This window comes from Diadema antillarum, unplaced genomic scaffold, assembly GCF_040938485.1.
Source record: "Diadema antillarum isolate AM-2024a unplaced genomic scaffold, OU_Dant_1.0 seq00000483_RagTag, whole genome shotgun sequence".
Taxonomy (NCBI): domain Eukaryota; kingdom Metazoa; phylum Echinodermata; class Echinoidea; order Diadematoida; family Diadematidae; genus Diadema; species Diadema antillarum.
This window is the reverse complement of record NW_027271446.1, coordinates 1,370,756-1,393,349: the sequence shown is the minus strand read 5'-3', so window position 1 is coordinate 1,393,349 and position 22,594 is coordinate 1,370,756. Positions and strand designations below refer to the sequence as shown.

General features: G+C 37.7%; 1 protein-coding gene across 4 annotated transcripts in view; it reads right to left on the bottom strand.

Annotated features, from left to right (window-relative positions):
- The window catches only part of LOC139733581 (uncharacterized), a 55,090-nt gene that overhangs the window by 19,321 nt on the left and 13,175 nt on the right, over positions 1-22,594 (bottom strand). For 3 of the 4 annotated variants that reach the window (XM_071644391.1, XM_071644392.1, XM_071644394.1), the window contains exons 3-10: positions 19,056-19,207; positions 17,707-17,882; positions 16,797-16,891; positions 14,490-14,579; positions 5,275-5,362; positions 4,131-4,325; positions 3,277-3,513; positions 1,863-2,013 (exon numbers count right to left, since the gene is read on the bottom strand). In XM_071644391.1, the coding sequence (XP_071500492.1) occupies positions 1,863-2,013; positions 3,277-3,513; positions 4,131-4,325; positions 5,275-5,362; positions 14,490-14,579; positions 16,797-16,891; positions 17,707-17,882; positions 19,056-19,099 (1,076 nt within the window). In that variant the 5' untranslated portion in view covers positions 19,100-19,207. The remainder of the gene's footprint in view (positions 1-1,862; positions 2,014-3,276; positions 3,514-4,130; positions 4,326-5,274; positions 5,363-14,489; positions 14,580-16,796; positions 16,892-17,706; positions 17,883-19,055; positions 19,208-22,594) is intronic. The other variant, XM_071644393.1, reaches the window with a different exon arrangement.

Genomic DNA, 22,594 nt, shown 5'->3' with positions numbered 1-22,594 from the left:
TGTGGCGCGAATGTTGAGATTCCTTAATTCTGCCTAGTTCTGCTTGATTCGTGCTGATTCTGAATTAGTGTGATGGGGGTATAATGCTCTCTGTCATCGTCAGTATCATTACCTGTAGGACAAATATTTTTCATACTACAAGACATTCTCAAACTGGTAAGACCTGAATCCTTTATTTATTTATTTATTTATTTATTTATTTAGTCATATTTATACAGGGTGGCCCTATCAGTAGTCAACGCACTGTTCTCCCTAGAGGCCCTGTGTCACAAACTCATTCATAAAAGTCAAACGAAACAGACAAATAACACTACAGAAATATACAACAGAGATTACAGAAAATGGATCTAACAAGATCAACATATATCAAATAACAAATAACCCAGGTTATGAGGCGAAATGTTTCAAATAATTACAGCAAAAGTTAGCTTTTGAAGGAGAACTGCGTATGATTGCAGGAAGTGCATTCCAAAGCATAGCTCCAGAGAAAGAAAAAGCCCTTTTCCCACTTTCAGAGGTGACTCTAGGCAAAACAAGACCATGGGTGCCAGCCCTTCTTGTCCTGTACCGATGTGTACTACTGCATAGCGTGAAGCGATCAATCAAATAGGATGGAGCAGAACCATTAATTACATCATATAAGAGCTTAGCCTGATGGAACCGCCAACGTTCCTCCATGGGAATCCAGTGCAAAGTTTTGAACATTTGAGAGGAAGGTGTTAAAGGATTTGCTTTTAGTATTATCCTTGCCATTTGTTTATGTTGTTTGATCAGTATCGACCTGTTGCGCTGATTGCAATTCGTCCAGGCATTACAACAATAGTCAAAGTAAGGTAAGACCAATGCATTACCAAGCAATTTAGCGCTGTCAAGAGTTAGATATTTTCTAACTCGTCTGAGTAATGCTAATCTGGCTGCTATCTTTTTTGAAGTATATTTGATTTGCTCTTGCCAGCTAAGATGCTGGTCCATCCAGACCCCTAAATACTTCACACTTTGGACCTGTTTGATAATTACATCATTCACCTTAAGGACCATATTCAGATTGGACTGAACAAACTTCTGTTTGGTGCCAACAACAAGTACTTGTGTTTTATCTACATTGAGTGTGAGGTGATTCTCATCTAACCATGACTTCACTTTCTTGAGTTTTCGGTTCAAAACCATTTCTATTCTTTCAGGATTAGGATCACTGAACATCATAACAGTATCATCTGCATACATCATTATATCACATTCATCAACTACTCTTGGCAGGTCATTCATGAAAATAGTAAACAATAGAGGTCCTAATATGGACCCCTGCGGTACTCCAACCTTTGTTTCATGAATGGGAGATTTCTTTTTTTGAACAACAGTATACTGAGTTCGCTCATTTAAGTAGGAAGTAAACCACTTAAGAGCTGTTCCCTCAATACCGTACATTTGTAACTTCCTAAGTAATATCGCATGATCTACTGTGTCAAATGCCTTCCTTATATCAAGGAAGACAAGACCAGTAAAACTTCCTCTATCCATATTCCTCAATAAGAGGTCAGTAACAAAAGTCAAAACAGTATGAGTGGAATGGCCCTTTCTGAAACCCGACTGATGGGGGGTAAGTAGACCATTGTCAACAAAGTAATCATGGAGTTGGTTGTGTACACTTTTTTCAAGTATCTTGACAATAACAGGTAGTACTGAAATTGGACGATAATTGTCAATGTTCGTCTTGTCTCCTCCTTTGTGAATTGGGGTTACTTTTGCCCGTTTCCAACAAGGGGGGATAACACCTGCTCGAATGGAACAATTATACATCTCTGTAACTGATTGTGCTATGACAGGTGCTGCCAACCTGAGCAAATCCTATGATGTAGCCTCACCTCATGATAGTATGGACACAGACGACAAAGTCTAGCTGTCCCCCTGGGTGGTGGCTCTGTGAAGTGCAGCAAGACGTCTGAACCAGCACCAAGTTATCCTTGTACACCTGGAACTTGTATACAGGAGTTGAGCTTTTTCCCTTCTTCATAGCTGGCAATGAAAAAAGGAGAGCATCACACATACATGTATCTTCTTTAAACTCTCTATGTCATGGTCAATGATATATCAAGGAGGTTCGAGAGATGGAGTTACAACTGACTATAATTATCGAATCAGCTGTCAGTTTTCTACGGATGGACAAAAGAATTCCACAGGTGCATTTGTGCCTTTGATGTTCGATGCTTAAAGCCGCCATTTTTCTGAGCAATCTGAAGATTCATTTTTAACGCTTACATAATATCGGGTATATGCTGCTCGTTTATATATCAAATGCAATGAAATTTCACCTAATGATAAAGCACAAAAAACAAAAGTCAATTCCGTTCGAAAATATGTGTAAAAGTATGAATCTGAGCTGTATTTTGTGAAAGTGTTTGAAATTTTACCCTCATGGAAAGCCGGTTTTATCACTTTTCTCCTTATTTCCGCCAAATAAAACTAATATGGGATTATCTTCAAGTATAGTTCTTTATAAATTAATATGTCAGATTAGCGTACAGACACGTACAGTCGAGAAATTCTTATATCTATTTCAGCAATATTTGAGCAATTTCTATTCGCACACCCCCATGCCTTTACCATTGTCTACCACCCATCGTTTGTAAGTAGGGATAGCGAAAAAGTAATTACCATCACAAAGACATATCTTCCTTGGAAAGTGGCTAGTGATTATGCAATGAGACACGAGTCCATTATCTTCGCATCTGAGCGGCAGATTCAGTTTGACACATACTTCAAACATTTTTGAGTGGCGGCTTCGAGCATGGGATAAAAGTGAATAAGAATGTTGTGACTCCATTTCTCAAACCTCCTTGGATGTACATCATTGTATCTACAAAATAACTACAAAACAAAGGCCAATTTAAGTTGTGGACTGTGCTATTATGACTGCATGACAAATTTTACGATCTATGCTTCGTACAGATTTGACTTGTCACATAACACAATGTAAACATGAAAACTGCATGAGAGGAAGTTCGTAATTTAAATGTGTAATACAGAACATATGTGTTAAATATGACTTATTTCATTATAATCATCATTACTTTTATTATCAAAAATATCATTATCATTGCTTTATTTTCATTGCAGTGAGCATCTACTGAAAAGACAAGCAGAATGCAAAGGAAATAATGTTCCTCTGTGTTAGGAAATGTTTCACTGGAAGGACACAGCATTTTGGCATAATAATCAAAGTTGCTGCAAACCTCTGTTCACAGGGAAACTGTTTGAAGTAAACAACTCTATTCTTACCTTCATCAATGTGTTTCTTGAGCTCGCTACGAAAGCCACCATGGCAAAATTTAAAGATGGTCTGGCCAACCAGGTCATCAGACGTGTAGCAAGGGGCCTTGACTCGTGACATGTCCGCTGACTTGATGACGTAGTCTTGGCTCAGTTTAGTGGTAAACTCTTCCACGTTTTCTGTGATGGCGCTATGCTCCTCTGGCGATGCCCGCCGAGCGATGCAGAAAAGGTGAACTGTGCTCTCTGTAAAGCATGAAGGATTAAACAAAATTATATATTGGTACTCATAATACCTGCAATTACATGCACTATAGCACTTGTTTTCAAAACACCCAGTTTTATTCTGTGAAAGGTGAGCTTCAAAAATAAAAAACAAACACACAAAACAAAAAACACAACATCTGTGAGGGAATGCACAATGCAGTGCTAAAGATTGAAGCAGGAACTACAGTGACCTTTCATTCTAATAATCTATAGGATAGAGATGACATCATTTTACATAACATCACCCAATATGCTACAGATTACTCCATTTGCACTTCTACATGTCAGAGATTGTCAGAGGAAACATTATACATTACAATTCAACCAACTGCTAAAATGAATTAAAACCAAAGTATGCCAACAATTTATGATTGGACTTTCTAATCCAAATCTGTAGTCCAATGTAAGAATATTCTGAATAATGGCTGACTTTGATATCAGCATGGAAACTACAAAGCAATCACAGTCCACACCCATAGATGAAGGACACATTCTAGCAAACCATGCTACTATTTCATTCCACTCTCAGTTTATAAAACACATCATAAGGTCACCAAAATCATGTACCGTAGGAGGCAGTTACCATAGCAACTAACCTGCATCATTGTTGGAGGTGTTGCTCTCTTTGTTAATGGCTGGTTTCAGGATAGCAGAGCACATCATGGTGTTATAACACTCTTTACTTGGCGTGTCCTCATTTTCTGGCTTGACTCGCATGCGACACTTGAAGGATCTGTTGCGGCCACACTGAAGGGTGTTGCCAGCATCCTGGGGCCAGATACTTGATGTAGCTGCAACAAGATCATACAACACCATGACATGATAAGAACTATTGAAGAACACATTTTTAATAAAAATGATTCGCACAATGCAATAAAAAAGGGGATTGACATGTATATATGTAGACACAAAGTAAAGTCAAATGAGGGATCCTACAGACCGACGTTGTGCATCACATAAAACTTAAACTCATTTTCAAATAAAAGTGAATGACTGGTGAACACTGTATCATGATGATTCTTCCATCAACATTCCACCCATGTTAGTTGTTTGCCGTATTGCAAATTGTTGTATCACTGTACCACTGACCCAATACATGGCCTGCATTGCTTGGTCAAGCCTGGTATGGCACTAGCCACCAAAGTAAGGCTGACCTTTTCCCTGTCTGACCACTGCTACTGATGTAATGACCCTTTCTCAGCCAACCTTCCATACACACCACCCATGCAAGTCTTCCAGTTACATCCCTGCCTGATGGTTGATGTAGACACTGTGAGTATGAACACTAGACTGTATACAATTCAAGTCTGAATAGGCCACTAATCCTACCATGCCATTATGGTAAATGATTATCAGCAATGAGTCCAAGTCACAACCCACTTGGTTTGGGAAATAAGAACAATTCATCCAAGAGCCTGCATTTCAATATAATTTCTTAAAATCCACGCAATGAACATGAATCATCAATTTGAATATCAAAATGATCTCTACAGACCATGCCCAAAATGGCAGAAGACAAAGCTTTGGGAATGCAGGTTTGTACAATTGTAAGTTGGCATTGATGTAAGAAAACAAAAATGTTGATTTGTCTATTGTAAAGGTTTGCCTTATAGTCAATTTCTATATCTACTGAAACTCTTGTGCTGTAAACCTTCCCTCCTGGCAGAATGAAAGTAAAACTAAAACATGTTAGTTATAGACTGTATTTTCTAGAAATGATTTCCTGGCTGAAGAACTTACGTGTAGTGGATGGTAAGAGGCACTTGATAAAAGGATGGTGGTCTCCAACATGGACAAAGCTGTAGATGGAAGACCCTATCAGCTCCTCCTGCAGGAGAAAAACACAAACATACACTTATCACTGGAGGAAAACACCAACCATACACTCATCACTGGAGGAAAACACCAAACATACACTCATCACTGGAGGAAAACACCAAACATACACTCATCACTGAAGGAAAACACCAACCATACACTCATCACTGGAGGAAAACACAAAACATACACTCATCACTGGAGAAAAACACCAAGCATACACTCATCACTGGAGGAAAACACAAAACATACACTCATCACTGGAGAAAAACACCAAGCATACACTCATCACTGGAGGAAAACACCAACCATACACTCATCACTGGAGGAAAACACCAACCATACACTCATCACTGGAGGAAAACACCAAACATACACTCATCACTGGAGGAAAACACCAACCATACACTCATCACTGGAGGAAAACACCAACCATACACTCATCACTGGAGGAAAACACCAAGCATACACTCATCACTGGAGGAAAACACCAAACATACACTCATCACTGGAGGAAAACACCAACCATACACTCATCACTGGAGGAAAACACCAACCATACACTCATCACTGGAGGAAAACACCAAACATACACTCATCACTGGAGGAAAACACCAAACATACACTCATCACTGGAGGAAAACACCAAGCATACACTCATCACTGGAGGAAAACACCAACCATACACTCATCACTGGAGGAAAACACCAACCATACACTCATCACTGGAGAAAAACACCAAACATACACTCATCACTGAAGGAAAACACCAAGCATACACTCATCACTGGAGGAAAACACAAAACATACACTCATCACTGGAGAAAAACACAAAACATACACTCATCACTGGAGGAAAACACAAAACATTACACTTATCACTGGACTGAGACAAGTTTCATTAGAAGCAGCTTCAATCAAGTTTACCACATCCACTGCTGTTAAACATTACTTTCCTCTGCCACAGACAAAGCTTTCATAGAGAAGAATCACATAAATGCATTACTTAGTAGTAAGCTTGGCATATATGTGAAGAAATTTATTGCAAAATGAGCTAAGCAACATTTTCAAACATTTCAAAGTAAATCCATCATCAGATAGAGCAAAATTAAATCTTTCTAGTAATACCTCAGATGTGACATAACAAGGAATATTCTAGAAGTTATGGTTAAAAAAATATTGTATTTTCTTATTATTTTCTTTGTATTTTAGCAGCTTTAATAACAAATATCTCAACTTAACAAGAGAGGAGTTAGCTCCTTTTGCAATAAAAATCTTAATGTGTATTGTGTGTGTGTATACTTCTCTGCATGTGTTTGAGTTTTGTGTGTGTGTTTCTGTGTGTTTATGATATGTATTTGACACGATGCTCTGTGACATTTGGTGCAGAGAACAATTACACAAATGGAAGGGAAACTGAATCAAAAATAACAGCTGGGCACTTTATTCTTTCTCTTCCCCTTTCTATCTCACTTTGATAATAGAAAGGGGATATCACATACTTAGAGGGCATTATACTCAATTAGTATGATAATGACTATGATGGTATCATATCATCATCATCATCTCACTCTTCTATACACTTTTTTTATCTGTTCTTATTAGATTTAAGTGAGGCTGATATATGCCAGTTTTCCCACAGTTGTTTGTTTCAAGTTATAGACAGCCAGGACAGAAACTGAACCCATCAGCTCTCATATATCATGTACACAGATGTAGATCCTGGAGTAGAGAAAGAGAGAAGAGAAATCTCTCCAGACTCTACTCTTCTGAAAAACCAGACATCGCCATTTAGTCCAAGGAGCTAACTTAACAGCAAGAACACGCTGCAACACAGATCCAATACAGTCATTACTAATGAATCGATTCAACATGGCTTCTACATGAGTTTTACATAAGGCAGTGTCGAGAGTCCATAAAGCACATGAAAGAAGTGTCTGCTATCATGCTATGCACACATGGGGTTATCAAGAGGTAGCATGGTGGCTAATACAAGTCAAACAATGATCAGGTATCATGAAGATACATGTCAAAAACTATGTACTTTGATCACAGACTGCCGAAAGCAAACAATGTTAGAAGGAGAACCCACTTGAGTTGGGAATGGTGCGCACTGCTTTATGCTACAAACCTGTAGCTATACTAAAAGGGCTTTTCTAAGCTTGTTATCTCTATTCTTTATATGATATGTATAGCTTTGATTGAGGCTGAGTAGATGGAGTTGGGTGGTACATGGAGTCTCTGCAATTAAATGTAAAATCTGAGTTGCAAAGAGGGGAAAAACTCTTCTTTATATGTGACCCTGCACCTAACAAACAAAAAGTCGCCGGACATGAATTTCTAGTTTAGACCATATTCTGAAAGAGCAGATTTTAAGCTTTAAAATGATGTATAACTCAAATCAAACGGACTCTCATAACCTATCTAAATATTGGAAAGAAAGCACAAACTCAGGAAAAGTGTGAACTGAGAAAAGAGGCTCTGAAGTACAGTGTCTATTCAAGCGCCTAATCTTTACCAAACCGTGCTGGCTGTGCGATGAATGGGACAAAAAACAGGAAGTAAACTACCAGAGTAACAACAATGAAGGGATTATCAGATTAAACTGAAATTAAACATGCCTCATTTACACATTCTGTTCATAATTACTGCCAACTTTCAAAGCAGTAGCATCATTCTTTCAAAAGTTATGAGAGTTGCAAGTAAAGAGTGTGGACAAGGTTTTTCAGAAATGAAAAAGGGATTCTAAAGACACACCTAATCATACTATTCTACCAAAAATGTTTGAGATAAACTGCTAAAAAAAAACACTTTCCTGCCCGTTTTATGATACCAATTTTTAGCATAATGTAAAAGAAGACCTGCTCTTTCAGAAAATATGAAAAAGTCAAGTTCGGCTAGGTTGACCCATTTCACTTATTTTCAGTCCTCACGCAAAATTAGTGTGTGCGACTTTATGTTCGTTTTGAGGTGCACGGTCACATATTATACAATAATAGACCCTCCCCCTATCTCAAGTATCTACCAGTGCAAGCTTCTCTTTGAAATCATGAGATGACCTTCGCAGGCTCAGAATTAAAAGGTCAAGACAAAGAAACCTCAATATGACTAAGAAACACGAAACAATACATAAAATCAATTTGGTACAGATATTAGTAATGGCTGGTAACTATGAAACTTTATGCATTTTCACTATCAAAATGCATTATGGAGAAATATCGACACATTTGTGAAACAATGCATATATCATGCAAAATGCATTTTGGAGAAATATCGACACATTTGTGAAACAATGCATATATCATGCAAAATGCATTTTGGAAAAAAAAAATCATTTTGAAAGAAACATTTTTGGGCTGCAGAAGATAGTATGGCTGTCCGGAACTTTCTTTTATATCGATAATATAAAAAGGCAACAACAAGATCAAGGGGGTAGAATTTATACCCATTTGGTTTACAAAGCACTCAAGAATCCCAGTTTGAAATGGAGTAAAAATAACGATGTGACTGTGAAAATTCACTCACAGTTACTGTGTACAGAAAATAATATAGATTTTGAAGGCTGGCTGCAGCAACACAATATACAGTCCAGTTCAAAACATATCCTACAATATTGAGGAGCATTTCAACATCCAGTAGAAACTGCCTGATTAGACATAAGTTTGTCAATAATACCACACTGGGAAATGAAGGGTGAATGCACATAGCCTCAATACAAAACAAAACAGAACAACTCATCTTTGAAGAAACACAAGAGAGAAGAAAGGAAACAAAGAAAACAAATCACAAAGGAAAAAAGTCACCTGCCTGGCTCTGTTAGCTCTACTGCAAAGTTTCTTGATACTGACTATTACCAACCAACACTCTATCCAGGTCAACATCACACTGTGCCTTGTAAATAGGCAGCCACCTGCCATGTCCTAGCCACACAATGTTCTCACAAATAATAAAAGAGACACAGCCATAATTTGATGTAAAATTGATAACTTGAACTTTGCAAAGCCTATACTCTGCTGTTTTTTCCCCCATGTCTACAATAGTAAAATACTGAAACCTGGCTCAATCTAATGATATGAGTTAGAATATTTGCCTGTGAAGACTACATAAGACTAGTTCTCCCAAACTTCCTAGCTATTAGGCCACGCCTGGCTGCTTGACTACCTCATAAACTAAGGCACCTCTCTAGACCAAGGTGCTGCTTTCACCTACTGTATACACCATACATTTAGCGAATTTATTTTTCCACAAATTGGGACTACCCAATGATTTCGCGAGTGGTTAAATTTGCAATCATGAAGCACAGGAGGAATGTATGCGTGCGCGTCACATTCACGTCGGGATCAGAGTCAGTATTTCCAAGGGTCTTTATATTCACGAACAGCACCTAACTCGCGAAATTAAAAAAAAAAATAAAAACCTTGCAAAATATTCGGTGTATACAGTATATGTTATCAAACATCATATTTGCTCATAAAAAGAGGATTGCCAAAGCTCTTTGTCATTCAAAACAGGTAGAAGGATTTCCATCCAAGAAAAGAAGCTCTTCTGAATAAAATGAAAAATATCTTGAAATGATCCTGTCCCTGCACCAATAATCCCTTTAGAATCTCTAGTATCCAGCCAAAGGGCAATATTAGTACTCTGAGAATGGGAGGGAAGACTTTGCCTAATCCAGGAATAGAAACCTTGGCATCTGAGTAAGCTAGGCCCTTTTCTTACTGATACCATCTTATGTGACATTTACAAACTCCTTGCCAGCTCTTACAGCTGTCTAGAAATGAATTCAAACAACTTTTCTTCATCCATATTCCATCTCCATTTGACGTAATCTGTGCTAACCAGTTCAGTGACACATTTATCACAGTACTGGAACCTAACGCAAAGATATAATGATGCAAGTTTTGATGAAGTTCCTCAGACCCCTTTGATATATTTTCCCCCTAAGCTCTTCTTGACAGAGGGCATTTCCTAGGTCTCTCTCCAGTATACATTGAAAGGAAATCGGGACGGGGGCCACTTCTTGGCTGCCAACAAACTTATACACTGCCACGTCATTTCATCACAAATTAGCCTCACAAATCAAATAAGATTCACAGAATAACATTAAGCAAGCAAAGAGGATATTTTTAGGCAGAGCAAACTCCTTGGACCGAGGTAGATCCAGGAAAGTCAAGATTTAGGCAGCTTTGAGTGAGGAGTATGGACTCCAGTCTCACAGAGCTATTTCCTGTCTCCAGAGCCCCCAGGATTTCACTATATCACATATCTCTATCAAGACTTCTTCCTCACATGTTATCTCTACTCAAGATTTCAATTCTTTCACAACAGCTGCTTAAGCCTTACATGAACCCAACCAATAAATATCTCTACAACTGAAGCAAAACGAAACTCTCTACCTCAATGAATTCTAGTCTCATTTTTAAAAGTGTTCCCCCCCCCCCCCATCATAGTCATAAAATGCCTGATGTTTCTTACTTTTAATAGCAATATGAGATAATGATAGTATAAAAGAACTTAGCTGAGGGGTTCATTAAACTGCTTCTTCTGACTAGTCTGCTTCAAGTTTGAGTTCAGTTTTAAATTGTATGTCACTGCTGAGAGGAGATTCAGCCAAGAAACAAAGTACACCATGCTGTAACATGCAAAAGCAAGATTGAAGTACAATATCCATAAGAAAACATGACCAATTTCTATGAAACAAGAGCATAGGACTCCAAGTTTGGTCTTCAATGCAGCAATGTGAACTCAACCATGGCTAGGGGAAATCATTGCCATGAAAATGAAGATTCTAAAATCTTGTTTCCTGTCTAAACACAAAGACCTTACAAATAAAAAATGCCCACATCTTCATGACTGCTTCCCACTTTGTCAAAGGGAAAAAGAAAAATAACTGCAACAGTAGAAATCCTTTTACGCTAGCCACATGGTTTGTAATGTTCACAAGCCTGGTTTTCTGCTTCCTTTACTGTATGTATGCCATTTGATGAAAGGGGTGAGAGAGACTGTTAGAGGTTAGTATACCTTTTCCTATCAGTGCAGCCAGAAATGCCTGATACTGTCACTACTGTCACCAACTGTCTCTCCCTCTCTCAACTTCTTTCTAATTTACCTCTCTTTTTTTTGTCACCGGAGATCTCTTTCCTGACTAGGTTACTGACCACTCACTAGTCTACTTTCATCAGACCTTATACAGGTAAGGAAGAGTATTAAATCTCACATTAAAGCATCTACCATACAGTGTGGTCTAGTTCTAAATCCATGATATACCTCCATGAAACCAAATCAGAAACTTTTTTCATGCAGTGCAGACTGAGCTTCCTTTCTTTTATTTTTTACAACTTTTGAAGTTTAAAACAAATTTGAATTTTCAAAGAGCAGACAAATAATTGCCCATTTGTTTCCTCTAGCGCTGTAGAATTCTTTGATGAGCTGTGCCATGTTTACCACTGAGGGAGACATTGATGTCACATGATCAATTAGTAACTGTAGGGACAAATGTTTACCTAGTGATCTAGTCACGACACCTGGCATTAAATACATTTATTGACACACAAACATATTGGGTACAAGTCTCCTATTATTGAAATCCAATGTACCTCATATTTGGATGTCGAAGAGGCTAAGAAAAGATTCTTTCCTACTGCAAGTACAAACAAATTTCCCCGTAACATTTGCTTTCATCTAAAGGTCTAAACACAACAATGCACATAATTTGTTCATCTATTATAGAAAAAAAAATGTTTCTCCTATCAATCAAAGCCCAAATCAATATATGCAAAGAAAATTGAGAAGTCAGACAATATTTAATTTCCACGTCAAAATGTCTGAAATGTGCCATGAATTCTTGTCTTCATTCCCAAGTGCCAAAGTAACTTATATCTCTCTGCCCAGCCCTGGATCCTGCCTAATTATCTCTCTTCCGACATGTTCCTTCTCTCTCTGTCCTCTATCCTCCCTCTATCTCCTCTTTGCCTCTCACAGCCTCCGGTTCCTGTTCCCAGTCTACCCCACCCCACCCCACCCCACTCCACCCCCACCCCACCCCACCCCCACCCCTGCACCAGATCAAGGCATGTCAATGTCTACACTCATTCTTTAACCACACATTTCAAGTGTTGGTTGATTTGTGTCAACACCATATGTTGTCACTTGATGCTACAAACCACATAGTTGTAGGTGATGACAAACACTAAACATGTACACACACACACACACACACACACACACACACACACCATGCATACACACACTGACAATCTGTTCATCTTTTCCTACTTCAAATCAGCTGATATCAACAATGTTTGTTCTCCTGGTAAACTGCAAAACATGTACTTCCTGAAGTTTGATTAGGCTACTGGGTTAACCCATTAACCCATTGAGGACGAGTCCTGAGTATACTTGGGTAGGTGTCTACGGGAAATGCGTGTTGTAGCAAAATCAGCTTGTCCTCAACGGGTTAAGAATGAGCTGATTTTGCTACAACACTCATTTCTCATGGACACCTGCCCAGTGTACTCTAGACTTGCCTTCAACGGGTAAAAGACCCAGTAATGTGGGCATACCATGCAGTGGGAAGGCTGGCCCTACTTGGATATATTTGAGAATCCCCATAATGAAATGTGTACAGCTTCATCACTGATATCTATGTACAATGTACAACTGTCACTACTCACGAGAATCTTTAGTAGAGTCAAACACTACCAATGAGTGCATGATTCGGAAGCATATTCACTGACAAGCTATTCTATTCTTATTCTCCCAACACTAGAAGGTCTTTATAGGACAAGTCCAGCTTAATAATACATGTGGATTGAGCAAATACAGCAATATTAGTAGAACACATCAATGAAAGTTTGGGGAAAATCAGACAATCCGTACAAAAGTTATGAAATTTTTGAAGTTTCTGCACAGTCACTGCTGGATGAGAAGACTACTACAGTGTATGATGTCTCATGCATAAACTAATATAAAGAAAATATTTAGAGAATTTCACAAAATGTTATTTTTTAGAAAAAAGGTGCACATTTCCTCCACTTGTCACTGACGTACAGTTGTATGGTACTTGGGATTACCAGAACACCATCTTACTACATCATCTTACTACATGTAGATAATAGCCATGTTTAATTTCCCTGGGCAAATGAGAATGCGACTGTATTGCAAGCCTGGTTCCATTCAAAACATGTGGCAACTGTTATATATACCTATTGTATAGGTTTATCGCATTTGTTCTTCAAGTCTTCTCAACCCTTCCCCACCCCACCCCCAAAACCCACATCACCTATCCCCCACTCCATGAAGGAATCCACAGGTACTGTAATATGTTCATGCCAGAGTCTGAGGGCAGAATATGAATTTGTATCTGTGGTGTTTCCCTAGCAACAAGAGTCGTAAGCGTCACTGTGGCTTCGTAAGCACAGCGTCATTACACACAGCATACTATTTAAGGTGTATAACATCACAACATGAAGCACAGCTTATGAGAGAATAACGTCACAACATGCCCACTGAAGTTTGTCTAATGAATCCACTATCGTGTAGCATTCCTGAGCCAGGCATATCACTGCATAGGCTGCCAGCATGCATGGAATCAGTATAACTAGATGGTAACTGTTGCATATATGTTTGCCTGAGATGCCTCGGCTTATCATACAGCCATTATAGCTGCCATAAGAACAAGGCCCTTCATATACATTTTGATGAATCTAATTGATTTTGACAACTGATGGAGGATTCACCTTCATAAGAGCAGTGTCTATGTGATCAACATGATAAGACACGGAGTGGTACATTGTATCATGAAACCAATCCAGTTTGAAGAAACCATCAAATATTAATGATAATTATAGCATGCTCTTATATCAAAGATTTATGAAATATAGGCAAATGTGCTGCCCCTGCTTACATAAACATTTAGCCTCGACAACTATATTTGACAACTATTTTCTGTTTGCTCAATTTGTTGTTGTTGTTGTTTTTTCCTTTTTGCATCATCTATCTCTTACTGCAGCCCTGCAGTAAGCAGGACATAATAATGGACTATTGTTGAATTCAGCATCATCGCTGCTTTGCTCTGAGCTTCTAGAGGGTTGTACATGCATCAAAGGCAGTCAATACCAATAAAAAAAACCACTTACCTGCTGGTAGCTGAGATAGCTGTTGACATTTTCAGTCACATACTCAATTTCTCCCTGACTGTTGACGACAAACAAGAAGCCATCCAGAGTCTGTGGACAAAAGAAAACAAAACAACACAAATACTGACATGTCTCAAGTTCTGGGTTGATCAATATTGGGAAACCTATTTAAACAATAACAAACCAAACTGAGAATACTTGCGCATTAAAAAAAAAAAAAAAAGATGACAGAATGTTGGCATGTACACCTATTGGTAGCTTCATAGTCATGAGATAATCTATCACAAAACTTTATAATCTAATATCCACAGATTATCATCTACAATTAACTTGTAACATATCTGAATAGAGTATGCTACTATTCAATAGAAATGTCTCTCTCTCTTACCATCAATGTAGCAATATAGACATGAGGGAGTTACAGACATAGAAAGTACCAGGTGTGAATACAGGAATGGCATGAATGCACCATTCTAGGTATTGCTACAAGAAGGAGGAATCACAGGCTACAATGTCAAACACTTTATCCTTTTCAGCTGATGAGAGACACACTCTTTATTTGTTTATACAGCATCTCTTTTCTCTCTCTCTCATTTCTCGGTTATTTCCCGCCCACAGCAAAACGAGGCATCCCAGAAATTGCGCTGTAGCTTTCCGGTATACAATACATGCTGCTTCATTACAGTCCTGACTTACAGTTTGCTTGTAACTGTTTTGTACTACTCAAAAAATTGATAAACAAAGGGAACTGTTGGGATGGTTAGGGCTTCATAGTCTCAGAAGGGGATATAGTGTGGACTGACTAATATATTTCATAATGATAGTTCTATCCATTATTTCTTTACTTTCCCGTACATTATGCATTTAGTGTGCAGCCCACTTGAGATAAACCTTCCTTTTCAGATCAGAGAATTAATGTGTATGAAGATAAAACCATCACTTTCATAATTACAAATTTTCATGAAAAGTTGACTTTTTACAAGATAGTGTAACTGTAATACAAAGAATGGAAAGCCTATTAAAAAAAAAAGCCTTGAAAATTGAAGAGATGTTGACCCTCGTACATAGTAGGGAAAGGTGACTTCTTAAAGCAATGAATGTGTAAAATAATTGACTGTTGTCTAGTACTACCACAATGAGACACTATAGAATCCAGAAAAAGACAACTGAGTGGGAGAGATAAGAGAAGATATCATAATTTCCATATATCATAAACACACTCCAGTAGGTAGGAGATGCTATCGATTACACCAGACACACATCAACAAACAGGTGAAGTCACTAAAACTAGGCCACTATTATAGGCTAACACTTATTACACAAGGGATACGCCACAGAGAAACAAAGTGAAAGGCCATTGAGAGATGAGAGTGGGAGAGAAAAAAAATACTGGCATCAAGAAACAAGAGCAAGGCGTATGAGGTAAAAAGGAATAGTGTTGAATGACGTATCAACCTCTTATATCAACACTGCATGGGATGTTAAGATAGCATTTTGTAACTGAATTTTGCCATGTGGACAGGAGATTGAGATTAGTTTTCTACACACAAGATGCTTTGCCATCTCTACAGTGTTCCTACCATGATGATTGGATTAAAGCAGGGTGGTGATTGAAGTATGTGCACATGAAAATTCTATTACTTTGAAAACTGATCTGTCACAGCATCAATTCTTATATTTCTAACCCATAATCAGCCTGTGCCATGGAGTTCCCTAAATTTGAACATTTTGTCATTTGGAAGATGGAGAAAAGCAAGTTTAAAGGGATGGTATAGTATCGGTTAAGGTGAGGATTCAGTTTTTAACTTTTTGCAAGATACTCAGAATTCACTCTATGAAATATTAAACTGCATACAATTGTAAGAGGAATTTGAAGTTATTATCTGTATAAAAGAGGAGCATATCTCAGGCGACACAGGTTATTTTCTAATTTCTCCTTTTTTTTTTTAGAAACTGTGTATTACTATATGATATGATTTCATGCACAAAGTTAGGAGAAATTAATTCTAATCCTGCAAAATTTGGTAACGTCTGCAAAACAGACATATGACCTTTAATATTTATACTATTTGTGCCAACTGACTGAGTGAATAGCGTATAACACGTCAGAGCATACTAGGTTAGAGATTATCATGAGAATGAAGGGAGTGAAGTCACAACACACGTCACAGCTATCCATTCCTCATACATTAAGAATTCAACACAGACTGAGAGAAGCGCGGTGTTGTGGGTTTGTGGTAAGGTGTGCATAATGGAAGGACCTTGACATGAAAAAGGGGAAGGGGAGGGATAGCTTTGAGAACATACCTCTAGGAGGACACTCCCCAGTGAGTCTCCAGTGGGTACCCCAGGCTTGCTGGATGATACATGGCTATGCTGCACCTCCTCACCATGCTCAGCATCTTACAGAAAAAGAAAAGTAGTTTGATAATGACATAAAATTTTCATAACATGTTATACCAAAGTTTGTACTCCAGCTCAGAGGTCTTCACGCCTGAGCTCATGACACTCAATCTTGCTAGAAGCCATACAATTTACACTACATACCTCTGAAAGGTATTACACTGTAGAAGCATTGTTTGACCAACAGCTAACAAGTATAGCATTTCCATCTATACCATGTAATCAACTTTCAGCCCATGCTGTTCTGTGGTAAAACATTTCTGTGTATAAAATACAGTGCATCAGCACTGAATTACACATTAAATGATATGAAGTTTGTGTTCTTGAAGTCTATACCAAAAACACATCAGTAAACTTCAGACAGATTAGTAAGCAATCATCAACTGACTTGACTCTGTACAGTACTTCAAAGTTGGATAATCTCAAGTGTACAAAGTGAAGTCCCATAATGTTCAATAATTTGGCATGTTTTGATTATGGACAGGCTTCAGAGCTTACAACTAACAGACAAAAGACAACCTAAAACAGCATACAGAATCATCAGTTAAATAACCCTACACACATAAATCCTCAAAACCCATCTTGGGCAATATTGTTGTCAGATTGGCAGTAATTTTCCATGCATTGATACCAACATTTTGAGGAAATTTGAAACCAATCTACTATATGTAAAGTCACAGACCATATTCTGAAAAACACCTCTGCTATCGAAGATCACTGAATAATTAGACTGTGGTATTACAATGTACAAGAACCAGAAGTGTTGAGCATGAATTATAGAGAATAAAATTCAGGACTGAAAAGGTTAATATACCTTGTTGCTGTTTGATGAGTTTGATCTGACTGAGAGTCTCCTGAATCAGAGCACACTTGTCTGGTTTCATGTTGAGAGAGGCTGGATTTCTAAGACTAGCTGTGATCAGCTCATACAGCTCCTCGATGTAGGAACTCTGCTTCTCACATCGGCGCTTGTTTCCAGGTAACCTGTCACTGACACAAACGTTCTCAAAGTTAACATGAGCCACATCATATTCTTCCATCATTTCCATGTATATTTCAGAGAGTTTCTACTTGTCTTGTCGATATCAATTTCAGTGATTCTATTCTTTTTCTATGTCAAGTGGTCATACACGATGTATTCATATCCACCATTTTCATTGCCCGACTACCATGGCAACATTTATATCAAGGCATTGTCATAATATACTTTGTATCATATTACCCTGGAAAGTAACATCAGTTTTGTATTACACAATTCACTATAATATTTTTTTTTTCAGAGGAAACATCACTGCTGAAGTTCGATCAATTCTTTGATGTATCATAACATAACTAAACTATTTTTAAAGTAACAAAGCAACATAATTTGCCACAATAGTATCGTGTTTTGTTTTTGTTTGTTTTTTGTCATCATCATTCCAACTGTGCGACACAAATCATTCTTTTTTTTCATTCCCCCCATGAAAACACTGATCAACATGGAAACAAATATCTTCCATGACCAAGTAATATACAAAAAGAGAAAATAATAAATGAATACACAGAGAATAATAAAGTCAAAATTTCCTTATAAAAAAAAAAAAATATCAAAAGGTTACTTTGCATGGATAAAAGTTTAACCAGTTGAAGTGTGGTATATTCTTTCATTATTTCAACAATCAGCATCTCATCTCTGTGAAATCTACACCTAAAGTCCTAAAAACTGTTATACTTGCTTTACCATGATAAAAGCGCTATTTTGCTATTAAGCATGAACACATGCATATAAAAGTTAAAGATATTGCTTGCTCATTTCCAACAATTCAATTTACTTTAAATAGCCAACATCAAATTTGGGTTTCCTCAAGTAATCCCAACAAGGGTTCTGGCCCTTGGATCCCACATTGATAGAACTATCCACAACATAACAACCCACACTATCACATTCACTACCATCATCCTCATCCTCATTAGTTCTATTATCAGAGCCAGAAACCACCTGCACCAATGTCTACCTCATCACAGGTGCCATAGCCATTGATCTCCACCTTGACAATTACAACATCACATTTTAAGTATCCTCATTACTCATTGTCACTTTGCTCATCTACATATGTCACTGGAGCCATTGTTCCAATTTTACTTGTTACCATGGTTACTATCATGATGAAATCTTTCTCTCACCTGGATTTGTCAGGGTGTTTGCGTTTGACTGATGAGTTGTTCATGATGACTGTTGGTGGGACTCACTCGGAGGCAGAAACACTGGTCGGTTACGCTGTGTTTGTGGATCTTTGCATGGAGCTAGGCTTGCATCAACCAAGAGTGGCTCATACCTGGTAAAGAATGAGAGTATCGAGAGTCTCTACTATCATTCTAGGTCACCTCCTGTCAGCCTACAAGATTTCTTTCAGTACAGTGGTACTTGTTAGTCACCTGAATGCTATTAGTCAGCTAAACACTGACTAGTTAAGAATTCAATATAGATCTGTTAAGTTCACAGATAAAGTTAAATTTCCTACAGAGTTCCGTTCATTAGACACTAACAATGATAGCTATTGTACATTCTACTGAAGAAAAAACAAATTAAAAAATAAGCAGTGGCTAGTCACATGTTAATGTCTTGTTATTGTCCTGTATACAAAAGAATCAAGTCAGCAAAGATGCAACTACCGTGCAAAGGTCTATGGTTTCAGTTAGTTTGCCTTCGCAAATGGTCTTTATGAGCCGTCTCACACAAAGATACATGTATGCTTACTATAAACACACACCATAAACACTCCCAATAGTTGCATTTTTTAATACCTAGGTACTGCATGTACATAAAAATATTTAGCAAGGCTGAATTCAAAAACATGCAAAAATATAAACTGTGATCCCCAACATGAATGAGGTGCGTACACTATACATTTCTCCATTCAGTGTTGTACACCAAAATCACAAATCGAGATGTCTCGATTCGTGAAAATTAGATGCACTATTATAGTGGCGTATATAGTAATAAATGATCTCCGAAAGTACAGCTGTTTGTAATAAAGTTGAAGATGGAACTGAGATGCTGTACCCTGCCAATACGACAAGTCAGTCTATCAAAAAGGTCCTTGCCGTTGAATCACTATCCACATCAGTATCTCACATGTATGCTTTCAACAAGCTCACCACAACAAACTGATCTCTCCTCTTCCACTTGACTTGTTATCTGCAAACCACATGTGAGAAAATCTCCAAGTGCACAGAAATCCAGCCTGTTGTAGTTTCTCCTTCACTCTTACCTCCTCACACATTTTCACAAACAACTGTCTCATAAAACAAAACTTCTTGCTGGAGTGAATTTCAACACTCCTAAGTTTGCATTGCATTTGAGGGACTACAAAAAGGAATGGTTATCCATGATAATTTGGTCTTTAGCCTTGGTCCCTATGTAATGTGTTCCCTGCCTTTGGGAGAGAATCTGACCTTTCTTTCCACAGCTCAGAACCCAGGACTCTTCCCAAATCACCTCAGGGAATGTTGTGAAATCTGAGGACACACATGTGGTAGAGCCATACACAACTAAATGCCAAAGAGGGAACATGGAACAAAATAATTCACAGCTTACATTGTGTTCTATTTTGTTGTTTTACAGCTTGGAGTGATTTCAAGAATAAGACACTAAATCTATCTCCCATGATTCATGCATACTTTAGAAGAACATTTCTGTGAACTTGTAACAAATAAGTCTCCCTCTTCAGTCTTGTAATCATGTAGGCCTACATGTAATGCATATGGTGTAGGCCTATATTTCCAGATGTAGCTTCCTATCACATACTCATGTCATACGAAGTAGTTTGTTCAAATTCATTTTGAAAATCACTTCATTTTGTGCCATTTCCAGATGAGAACTTGTATTTGTTTCAATTAAAATCTTCAAAAATATCTGACAGCTGGTTGACATTCCAGTCAATCCAAATATACAGTTATTGCTACTAAGTCTTCATTCACTTTGCACTAAAAAGCATATTGCTCCTACCAGACTTACGATGAATTTTTAACATGAAATCATAGTTTAAAAAATGAGCAACAAAAATAGCATTTGCCACATATAACAAAGAGTTTTCCTAAACATGCATAGTTAATGCAATACCTTAGGAGTTCTGTTGCAGTACAGCCTGTATCAAATACAGTATAATGTAACAACGACTTGGGACAAAAAAAAAAGAAGAAGAAGCAAGGCTAGCTTTTTTTTTTTTTTTTCATCTCTCTTGATTTGTTGGTTGTGTTGTTGACTTTGAAAAAAAAAAAAAGATTATTTTAATTAACATTAAAAAAAAATCACTCATGTTACAGTCACATGGTGGCTGAATATCAAAACAATAGTCATTCTAACTTGTAGATTTCATTCAATCAACTACTCTGCTAAAGTAGTGTTTACCATCAAATTAGTATGCACAGCCATACATCAGGTACCAGTACTGCAGATTACCTGCCTGTGTGGAATGCAAGATGCTTCTTGCACATTGTATGACAGTGTCAGAGAGCTGTTGGTGATCATCTCTGTTAAATTCAGTTTGGGTGACAGCTTTGAACCCAACTTGCTTCCCGGAGGAAGGAAGTTAATCCAGGCGAGATCGAGGAAGTCGCATGTTTCCGCCAAGGTGCAACAAAAGCAATCCACACTTACTACTACAGGCCGGAAGAGTTTGTCCAACAATGATTTCTAATCAACAGATTTCAGTGTGGATGGGATCACGGCTATTGCACACACACTAAGATCATCCATGACTAAACTCTCTTCCTATGTACTCTATTTAAGCTGTTATTTTCGCAGGGGTTTAATTTTTGCAAATTCTGTGAATCCACTGCTGGACCATAAATTTAACAACACGCAAAACTGACACCATGAGCTAGGATAGTGCACTTATGATAGCATCAGTGTCAATTTGCAAAAACAACATCTCTTGAAAATGTCTGTGATCTCCTCATTCGTGAAAACATCTGACGTGAAAATAATAGCTTTTATAATTACCAATACTCTTAATACAGCTATATGAAAAGAGTAAACTGCAATTATTGAGCTAGCTGGGATGCAACTCAAAGATGAAGCTGGCATTGTAGTTTTGAATGTGTCCATGCTTAATCCTTTCTGTACCAGGGACTTTGAACAGGATGTACAATGCTATGGGGTCTTCTGTACCAATCGGAACTCAAAGCACACAAAGGCTTAAACCTGTACACTTATTCAGCAAGCATACCGTACATGTAGTGGCATAAAGTCATACTAAGCCTGTCGCAGTATGCAGTCACTTGATTCCATAGATCTATAGTACATGCATTCCCTCTAAAAAAAGAAAATTAATAATTAAAGATTAAAAAAAATGTTACATCTTAAAGGTAAAAGCTTAATGATGCAAGAAATTGTGTTTACAGCATTTCATAGCTTCCATAAGTGAATTTCCATCAATGTACAGTATGCATGATTGACATACAGTTGATACTGTACTAGAAATGTCAATACACATATTGGTCAAAACCCTTCTGTGGGAACTATTGCAGAAAAAATAAAATAAAGACAAAAATGAAGGACAACATATTATCTTTCATACACATTCCTATGAAATGCCTGTCTGCGAAGGAAAACTTCAGTTCCTTTCACATCTGAGCCTGAACATCCTATACAAGTAGGAGTATATTCAAGATAAACATGACAAAATGGCATGCTTTATGGCATGTGACACTGTCCCAAA